The 10,215-nt window shown below is 36.3% G+C and overlaps 1 protein-coding gene across 1 annotated transcript; it reads left to right on the top strand.

Moving 5' to 3' along the window:
- The first annotated feature begins 1,433 nt into the window (after nt 1-1,433).
- mindy2 (MINDY lysine 48 deubiquitinase 2) lies at nt 1,434-10,110 on the top strand. Its single transcript, XM_020941466.2, has 9 exons — nt 1,434-2,425; nt 2,655-2,712; nt 3,134-3,198; nt 5,445-5,603; nt 5,684-5,786; nt 6,169-6,311; nt 7,045-7,218; nt 7,570-7,752; nt 8,051-10,110. Exons 1-9 carry the CDS (start codon nt 1,526-1,528, stop codon nt 8,234-8,236), a joined length of 1,971 nt encoding a protein of 656 aa, XP_020797125.1. The 5' UTR covers nt 1,434-1,525; the 3' UTR covers nt 8,237-10,110.
- The last annotated feature ends 105 nt before the right edge of the window (nt 10,111-10,215 follow it).

Here is a 10,215-nt window from a genome sequence, read left to right as displayed (position 1 = left end):
CAATGCTAAACTAAATGTTAATGCATGAGCCAGTGGTATAATAATTAACTGGTATGAACCACAGAACCATCTTTATTCATGGGTTAAACTTTTGGGCAATATTGTATAAAGCTAGAGAACAGGCATTTGCAGCAGCCATTTTGTGATTGTAGGAAGAGCAGAATTCTAATAGAATAATAGAAAAACGGATCTAGCGGACTGTCCGCCCCGGTTCCTGACTTAAATTTGCTATTCATTTAATTTAACTTTGCCGTTTATAAAGTTTCAGACATTATGCCTGAGCAAGCTTTTAAACTTTTAACTTTAATTTCTTTTGGACAGTCTATAGGAAAAAATAATGAGAAATTGAGGGTGGAGGGTCACTGTTGAGCTCCGTAGTACAGAGAAATAGACCTATTTAAATACAGGTAAGTGTGGTGGTTACAACCAAGTGTGTGAATTATGAAATATTCACAAATATACAAAAAAAAGAAAAAAAAAATTCAAATAAATATAATCTACTTTAATAAATATGCCTTATAATTTACCAAATATCAGAATATCCCATCTTTTATTGTGAGCTAAAACAAATTACCAGTCCAGATGTCTGAATATGGGCTACTTTTATGTATTTTTGATCTCATAAACTGTCTCTGCTGATTATAAGTGTGAAAAGTCCTGGAAAAGACATTCAATGTCTGCTTTGTCAAACCGATTAATATGCAAATTTTGTACTGAGGAGAATGTACAGTCAGAATATGGCTGCTGGATTGGACGTCTCTTACTATGGCATAGAATCGTCTAGCTTTATTTATACGTATTGCATTTTTTTTATTTTACCTTTATTTAACCAGGAAGATTCACTGAGATTCAAAATCTCTTTTAAGAGAGTGACCTGAAATCAGTGATTTCTTGTTTATTGGCGACATTTTGAGGAATGTTGACCATTCACATGGATCTTCCATCATGACTGACCAAAGACAGCATATGTGTTTTTGAACAGACGTTTGCTATGGCAACGGTGTTAATTTTTCATCATTCTGAAAACCATGGATGTGAAACTGTTTTGTAAATGTTGTACGCTGTCAGCATACGACTCGTGACTTAAGTCTAAAGTTAAACATAGTTTTCTTTTATTTATTTGTATTTAATTAGTTCTATTGAAGTAGGTCTACAGTCTATGGCCTCTACATGTGTGCAAGTGTCTTTCACAAATGATTTCGAAAGATGCCAAAAATCAAAAGCAGTTGTAGTATGAATATACTTAAATATTTTGTTGCTGGTGGAGTAAACACTCGATGGCTAGATATTACAGTATTGTTGCCACAAAGCGGGAAGGATGAGAAAAGATTTCCGCTAGATAAAATAAGAAAAACCCATGGAGCTTCTTTAAAGGCACCAACTTTGACGTACCGTGTCACGCGCACTGGACGCACTGTAGCAGCTCGCGTGGTGACGTCACTCACAGAGTTGTCATGATGGCGTCTTCAGGACCGAAGCTGCTGTTGCAATTTAGCTAAGATCTGTCGACAGTCTTTATGCTAAAATGGAGAAAAATGCAAACTTGCAACGGGATTCCGAAGGCGCTGTTTTGCGAGCTTCAATTACAGGAGAAATGGGTGACGCCCCAGGCTTCGGTGGGATGAAGGGAACAGATGAGAATTACAAGAATAGTGAGGCTCCTCTGACTAGTTTGGTGAACGATAGTTGCAACAACAGATCCACAAATGCATCTGCTCTTACTATCGACGCTGTTGTTTCTAGTGCAGGGAAATGTGACGGACCAGGAGCGATTGGGCTCACAGCTGTACAGGAGGATACAAAGAAGGAAAGCGAGACGAGCGGACTCTCTTCTGGGTCTGGGGATCAAATCAGTAACGGGACGGGACACGACTTGATGCTGTCTGTTGAAGATAGCGAGGTTGGTGTTTCAAAGTTGGTAAACAAAAAAGCCGAAAGGCAGACATTACCCCCTACAAATGATGACACAGGGTGTCATCCTGAACTCGATGCTGCAGCTTTTAATGATGGTGGTGCGTCAAAACTTCCCAAACCAACTCGTCTGTGTTCGGACAACGCAATCACAGCAAAGTCTGCAGAACACACTTCACCAGAGCCTTTGCCCAGTGGGAGTGATCCAGACCCCAGTCTCGGTGGGGAGTCCCGGAGCATTGATTCTTTGGAGTCTTTTTCCAACCTCAACTCATGTCCAAGTTCTGATCTCAATAGTGAGGGGCTGGAGGATAGGGGACTAGCTCTGGCCCTCCAAAACGAGTTGGGGGCTGAGGGAGCAAAGCCTCCGTGCAAGGATCGGTCCGCTGGACAGTCCATATACCACATAAAATGGATCAAGTGGAGGGAGGAGAATACGCCAATCATCACACAAAATGAGAACGGACCCTGCCCATTACTCGCCATAATGAATGTCCTACTGTTGGCATGGAAGGTATTCAGATCACACTTACATGTGTTACATCCAACATATTTTATGCACTATGCATTCGTACCTTCTATACTTAACAATACAGTCATAAGCCTATAAAGTGTATAATGTAATTACAAAACATTTACAAGAGTTTCAAGTTATATCATTTGATCTTGGTAAATAACAAAGCATCCCATGCTACCATTTTATATTTATATGTTAAACACCATAATAATATTGTATGTTTCAGGTTAAGATGCCACCAATGATGGAAATTATAACTGCTGAGCAACTGATGGAGTATTTAGGTGAGCAAGAGCAACTTAACCTTACAACTTTTAAAACAGAAGCTTAAGTCTTGTTTTACTACAATTTCTCACTGTAAGTGCTCTATATTTAGCTTCAATTCAAATGTGTTTCCTACAAAATGTGTAGAAAAAGACTACAACATCATCTACTTACTGATAATATATTAATAGAAAGGAAGCAAGAATCATATCAGGTTTGTCTCCCCCCAGATTAGGTTGACTGGCATTGACATTGGTAGATAAAACTTTTTTCTCTTCTCTTCTCTTAGTTGATGTCTAAGATTATAACCTGATAGATAATACTTACAGCACATAATGTGCGGGATTCATTCAACATCTTTAAATTAATTATACATTATGAACATTCATACAGTTAACTGGTATAGCTAGTTAATTTGTGACTCTTTTTTTATATATACAGGAGACTACATACTCGAAACCAAACCAAAAGAGATCTCTGAAGCTCAGCGGCTAAACTATGAACAGGTGAGTTCAAATTGTTGTTAATTATTTTTATGTTTTTTGTTAATTATTAAAAAAAATCATAAAGTCATTTTTTTAATATTCTGATAGGTCACATATTTGTTATTATTTGCTTTATTTGATCTTTATATTTAACTATCAATAAATTCTCTAATCTGTCTATACTCACAGCTAGTTCCACATTATTCACAAATGTGTTCTCAGATTTGCATGTCTCTAACACAGAAGGTCGCCAACTGACCTGTAATATGCAAATGAACATAAGGCTGACTATAAGTGCAGTTTAATGATGCCTTTCCCTCTGCATATCAGTTACATAAGATAAAACTTGCAAAGCCTAGGGAACAACAGGGGTTAGGAATGTCAGATTATGTAGTTTCACATGGCTATAAATGCTTAGATACGCATGGGTGGGTTCCATGCTAGGCTATTACTGGCCTCTGTATGGCTCACCACAAGAGGTGCTGGCAGCTCAACCTCTCTTTATGCCTTACATCTCTCACTACAGTGTAGGTGTCCCATCTTTGCTGATTCTTTCACACAGAGCATCCAAACATCTGTTAATGATTGGTCCATTGTTTAAAAAAAAAAAAAAAAGAGAAGCTCAATGCAGTTTACTCATTGAAGATAACAGGTCTAAGTTGAACTGTCAGAAATGGTGGTGGCCTTACAGATGTACAGTAAAAATAAGAGTGGTTATGTGCATTCCATAACAACCATAAAAGTTGTGGCTGCCAGGAGGTAAAACAATGATGTTTTTTGTAAGATAATATAACAAATGCAGTGATGGTAAGAATACTTTGAAAATGTATTTGGTTACAGAATGCTGAGACCCAAATTAATTTCTGTAACATATTCTACATGGTCCAAGCAGTATTCTGTATACTAGTATAGTACAGTATTCTGAATACTTAGAATATTTTTAGACAAGTTGCATTATATTATAGTGTAAAAACATGATATATAATTATAAACAACATTATTTATGTTAGTATGCATTAATTATGTCTAATTTAAGATAGAAAAAAATCATCCATTCACACACTGAAGGAGCAAAATGTTCTATATTTCTCTCTAATAATGTGCAGTTTAAAGCAAAAATTACATGTTGAAATATTGTCATGTATTCCTTAAATTTAGGAAAGTAACTGTATTCTGAATAACACTAAATGAACAAATTAACTGTTCCAGAAAACTCACTATTAGTATTCAAAATATGTGTGTTTGATGCATGTATTCAGTTATGTCCTAACACTGAACAAATACTGGATTCAGCACAATCTTTTTACATACATCTATTTAAACAGCACCTAAAAAAAACATGGATTTGTCAGATTTAATATTGTTTCAGTAGAGTTTTCAGTCAGTAGCAGTGGCTCAGTGCAGGCTATTGTTGTGTTCTTGGGCAAGACACCATTTCTCCTACCTTGTTTATAAATGTAGTTTGTGTGTGTGAGTGATGCTTCTGTCAACATCTGGAGACCCCAGTGCATTATTATTATGCCATACGCACTTAATGTGTCCTGTAAAACAAAAGTACAATGTGTTATAAATCCGATCTGAATGTAGTGATCTAGTGCTAAAGCCCTCTGCCCTTAAATGAAGAGATATGGTCGATTACACAGGGCTGCTAATCCTTCCAGAGAGCTGCCCGTAAACACCGTAATCCAGTCTCTCATGTGCCAGATGAGGGCTTTTCATCTCTGTGGTTCAAATCTAAAGTAGCTTGGTTAACTGCTCTTTGTGTGGATTATAGTTAAGGAAAACATTAACTGAAGAAAAAAACGCTGCAATAATACAAATGTGTGAATTCATTTTAGAATTTGCATACATTATGAAAGTTTGTAGCTTCATTCTCTGTCACTGACTTTTGAAAGAGCCATTTAAATTTCCCTGAAAATGGTTGGGTCAAACTGACAAAAATAATATAGATTTAAAAAATATTAACAATCACATCATATCAGGACAAGTAAACTCAAAAGTGTATAAACGGTAGTTTTACAGTTGTTGTAAAAAGTCGTAAAAAGTTGTAGATGTATTATTTTATAGCAGTTTATGACCGTTTTCATATTTTGAAATTACTATTTCTATTTATCATGACCAAAGATCTTCCACCACTAATAGTATTACTTATATTATTATTTCTAGTGAACTAACAGAACAAAATTTATTGGCACTGACATAATAACAAGATACTAATGCTTTTAGAACGTTTGTTTATTGTTGTTATTTCTACTGCTGTATTCCAGAATATGAGTGATGCCATGGCAGTGTTACACAAGCTGCAGACCGGCCTGGATGTAAATGTGAAGTTCACAGGAGTGCGTGTTTTTGAGTATACCCCAGAATGCATTGTGTTTGATTTGCTTGACATACCTCTCTATCACGGCTGGCTGGTTGACCCCCAGGTAAGATGAAGTACATAAAGATTGTATGTTTTTATGTCCTAGATTTCTAAATGGTCTTTCTTTTATTGGTTTCTTTTTAGATGCAGGACATTGTCAAGGCAGTGGGAAACTGCAGCTACAACCAATTGGTAGAGAAGATTATATCGTGCAAACAGTCAGACAACAGTGAGCTTGCAGGCGAAGGTGAGAGCTGTCTTCAGCATGAATTATTTTTAACTTAAAACAGAAAAACTACATATTTTGGCATGTTTGAAGTGTTACGAACTAAAACATACTTACTGTAAGAATGTGGCCACTCAAACCATACACCTCAAACAAGTCGGCCCCTTGACCCAACAGTTCCTTAGTGGCTACAGGCAAAACAAAGTTATTGTGAATGTGCGAAAAACACTATCTGTATTTTTCCTTATTTTTGAGGTTTTGAAATTCAGTGCATTGATTTCTTTAAAGTACATAATACAATTAACAAAAACTATATCATCCAACATTAAAAATATATAATTGTAACAACCCTTCATAAACCTCTTGCGATCATTTTATTTTCATGTTATGTTTCTATCCACAGGCATTGTAGCAGAGCAATTCCTAAGCAGCACTGCTACGCAGCTGACATACCATGGTTTATGTGAGCTCACATCTACTGTACAAGAAGGAGAGCTATGTGTTTTTTTTAGAAACAATCATTTCAGCACGATGATTAAATATAAGGTAAGCAGCCTATGTACTAACCAGTGACCATGAGACCTATACTTTTTATTTAAAATTGGTTCTTGGAACTAAATGATGCTATGGGTTTTTGGACTGAAAACATTGGACATCAGTTACCACATCCTTGGATAGCCTCTATTGTGCCTTTTAAAAGTCTTAATATTATATTTTTCTGGAAATTATATGAGAAAAATTTGTGGAAAATTTTGTTTCGGAACCTCAGTGTGCTTTGACTATTGAGCTCCGTTTGAACAGAATTTTAGGGTGGGACAAACAGGTGCTGAAATCAATCAGAGAAATATGATGCGTACCAGTTAATTTCCTTAATGAGTACAGTTGGTAGATTACTTACAAATCCATAGCAGTGCAATAAAAAAAATCCCACTTCTGGTTTACAAAGAAATCTCTGGAGGAAATTAATGATGCAATATGTGACTGAATACAGGGACTAAAAGTCAATACTGAATACTGAATGTTGTTCTGGCCAGCCAGGTTACTACAGCTGGCCTTTTGTATCACTGCCACTGGGACAACAGCCCTTTCCTGTTATCTTCTGGAGAGGAACTGAAGGTTGCATGTTTTAGTTCAGTGTAGCTTCAATGCAAAGCTAGTGTTGCCAGTGTAAACAAAGCTGTACTGGACATTTCCTTAGAGGAATCTTTAATCCTCTAACAGCCTAAGATGTGATGCACATCTATGAAACATACCATGTGATATAAGTGTTTCTCTACAGGGCCAGCTGTACCTTCTTGTGACAGATCAGGGTTTCCTGACTGAAGAGAAAGTTGTTTGGGAGAGTTTGCACAATGTTGATGGGGACGGCAACTTCTGTGATTCAGAGTTTCGACTGAGACCCCCTTCTGATCCGGAGTCTGTTTACCGTGGACAGCAAGATCAGATAGACCAGGTTTGCACAAATTTAAATGGATTTGATCAAGATCTATGTAATATTAGAGGAATAGCACTGTGATATATCTGTCATACTGTACTTTATTTCTCTGGCACTCCCCCAAGTTAAAAGGAACTAAATCTATACCTCTGATCTGTTTACACTACTCCACAATTTGGATAGAAATTGTAATTATAATAAATATAAAAACATTTATATAAGTTTATTCCTGCATAAAAAGTACCATCAAGGGAAGCAACTGGATATTGACATTAGTGGCCACCAACAAATCCTTAACATGCATTAAAACTATTCCAAAAAATAAATAAATAATAATAACAACAATTATTTATTGTTTTCATTGGTTAGGACTATTTAATGGCGCTGTCTCTGCAACAAGAACAACAAAGTCAAGACCTTCAGTGGGAACAGCTACCTGAAGGCATCAGTGACCTGGAGCTGGCTAAAAAGCTCCAGGAGGAAGAGGATCGACGAGCTTCTCAGTACTACCAAGAGCAAGAGCAGGAGCAGGCTGCAGCAGCACAAGCACAGGTAACAGTTAATATATGTATGCATTTTCTGATAAGACATGGATACCAAGATACCACTTGTAAATGAGTAGACATTTATAAAACAGAAAATATAAACAGCATAATTTAAAAACTGTTATCACTACATGCTCCTAATACTTTCTATACAGGCATTTTTGACTGTATAAAAATAATAATTTGGAATAATCATGATTATGAGTTTTGCCACTATCTAGCAGCCCTAGTATAAGTGTTCACATGACAAGAATTAATATCTAAACAAGGAGCTTTTTTGAATTGCATCTTTCTGTGTTTTGCAGCAAGGCCAGCAGGTGCCTGCAGAAGGAGATGAAGCAGACAGAGGAGCAGGGGCAGCTGGTGCAGCAGCTAATACAGGCACTGTAGGCACAGCTGGGTCCACTGCAAGCCCAGGAAAACACTCCTATTCCGGGGACCGCAAATCAAAGAAAGAAGCAAAAGATAAGGACAAGTGTGTTATTTTGTAACATATGGCAGTCTCTGTCAGTGTGCAGTTCATTTGCGTTTAGCTTATCTGTAAGAAAGGAGCTTTTATGGTTTCCCCACTGTCTGGACACTAACCTACTTCCTGATTAAAATGGAAGAAGACAAATAAGGGGAAAAAGACAAGACTAACAGAGGATTTGCCGTTTCCAAACCACTGGTGCCTGCAGTCCTCAATCCTGATGCAAACTGGACATCGGAAGAAGAGACACTACAACAACTACCCTTTCAATTTTGTAGAGTTGTCCCAAATTTAACAGTGTACTAATATTTACGAAGTATTTATGATGACTCAATTAATTTGAGATCATAGATTATTTTATCTCTTGTAATCATAAACAACTCACATCTTGGCTACATTTTGCTCATATATTTCTTTTTTCCTTAAGCAGCTTATAAGCTAATTATATTTATCCTATTGACTCAACATATTTAGCTGACATTTTTAAATTGCTGCCAACAATTGTTATTAATTTATGTATGTGTAAACATCTTGAAAAAAGTTATGCGCCAAAAGGGATATATTGTATACCATTAGAAGGAAAGAACCCCCAAAAAACGCATTATTTTAAATCTATTTCCTGAAGGGAATGCCTGAGCAGCCAATATATGTAGGTGTTCAACAGTTGTCCTGAGCTTAAGTTTATATGTGCTTTACCAGTGTCTTGGTATAGCATTCTGCATTGAGAAAGTTTGTTTGTTATGTACAATTGTATGCTGCAACCACAAATGTTTTTATGTATCAGCCATTAGGTCTGTCATTTCTAATCTAAAATGTAAAGAAAAGAAAAAAACTGTAGTTGAAACAGCCAAATGCAGCACATTTAGCCTCTTTAAACCTCCCGGGATAGTGGACTGTGCCACTGAGACTTTGTATACATTTCATATGAATAAGACTTAAATTAAAGGAGTGAATGGAAGAAAAGCAGCTTTTCACTTGTTCTAATTCCCCCTTTTAACACCAATACTAAGCAGAAATGTGTACCTTGTTCCATCTTGCAAAATTTCACATCTTAATCTGGGTTATTTGACACAAAATCTGAATCTTGCATGAGGTGCACATTCCATTGTTTGTTTTTTTTGTTGTTGTTTTTTTCAGTACAAGTCATTTTGGTTTTGGGTCATAACATTTTGACTGCCTCTTGAGAAGATTTTCTATACATTCCATTTGGATGCCTTGACTCAAACCTAATAAAAATGGATGTTTGTCAGTTCCAGTAGAAGTTACACAGAGGCAGCAACTTGGTCTTTGTAATGGTACAATCTATCTATTTGAGGCTTGATAATGTATAAACGCCTTACTACATTTCAACATATTTTATAGAAATATACATATTCACAATGAGACAATCCATAAACTCTCACAGAAATGTAAATGAATACTCAGGCCTTTTCTGTGAGGGAGTTTTATGTACTTGACTTTTTCAAATATTAGTGGTGGTAGTTTATTGGCCTGTAGTTACTTTCAGAGCTGTATGCGCACCAGGCATTACTAGTTGATCATTTACTGTCTTACCATTGTACTGTGTATTTCTAACTTCACAAATAAAAATAGACTGTGCGTTCCTGAAAGGTTTCAGTGTTGTTGGACAGTAACGTTGATATTTCTCCCATTGATTTTTTTCCCAATGGATCTTTCACCTCGTATTTTGAAATTTTTTGGAGAACATTCAAATGTTTCTCATGAAAATATAAATTTGATAATAGTTCTTAACTTGTGAGTGTGAAGTGCTTCTATTGTAATTCTATGCTGCACTGAGATCTTAGACAAAGGCAACTGAGAAGCCCAGTACTTTGCTGCAGCTAAACTTGAATTTCCCTCGGGATAAATAAAGTATCTATCTACCTTGCTTAGTTACTTTGGGATTTTGGTATATCATTTTTGTTTTTCAGCCATCCAATACTTGACCAGAAGGATGTTTTGTGTGTTAGTGATTATGGAGTATTGTGTTATTGAGTTAGG

This window comes from Boleophthalmus pectinirostris, unplaced genomic scaffold, assembly GCF_026225935.1.
Source record: "Boleophthalmus pectinirostris isolate CB_2022bp ecotype Guang Dong unplaced genomic scaffold, ASM2622593v1 HiC_scaffold_19, whole genome shotgun sequence".
In the NCBI taxonomy this organism is placed as follows: Eukaryota; Metazoa; Chordata; class Actinopteri; order Gobiiformes; family Gobiidae; genus Boleophthalmus; species Boleophthalmus pectinirostris.
This window is presented reverse-complemented; position numbering and strand designations above follow the sequence as displayed.

Excerpts from the sequence above, each read along its gene's own strand:
- mindy2 (XM_020941466.2), top strand. The coding sequence starts at position 1,526 with ATGGAGAAAAATGCAAACTTGCAACGGGATTCCGAAGGCGCTGTTTTG. Across the intron at positions 2,426-2,654 it reads TCCTACTGTTGGCATGGAAG|GTTAAGATGCCACCAATGAT; the intron begins GTATTCAGATCA and ends TGTATGTTTCAG. Across the intron at positions 2,713-3,133 it reads GCAACTGATGGAGTATTTAG|GAGACTACATACTCGAAACC; the intron begins GTGAGCAAGAGC and ends TTATATATACAG.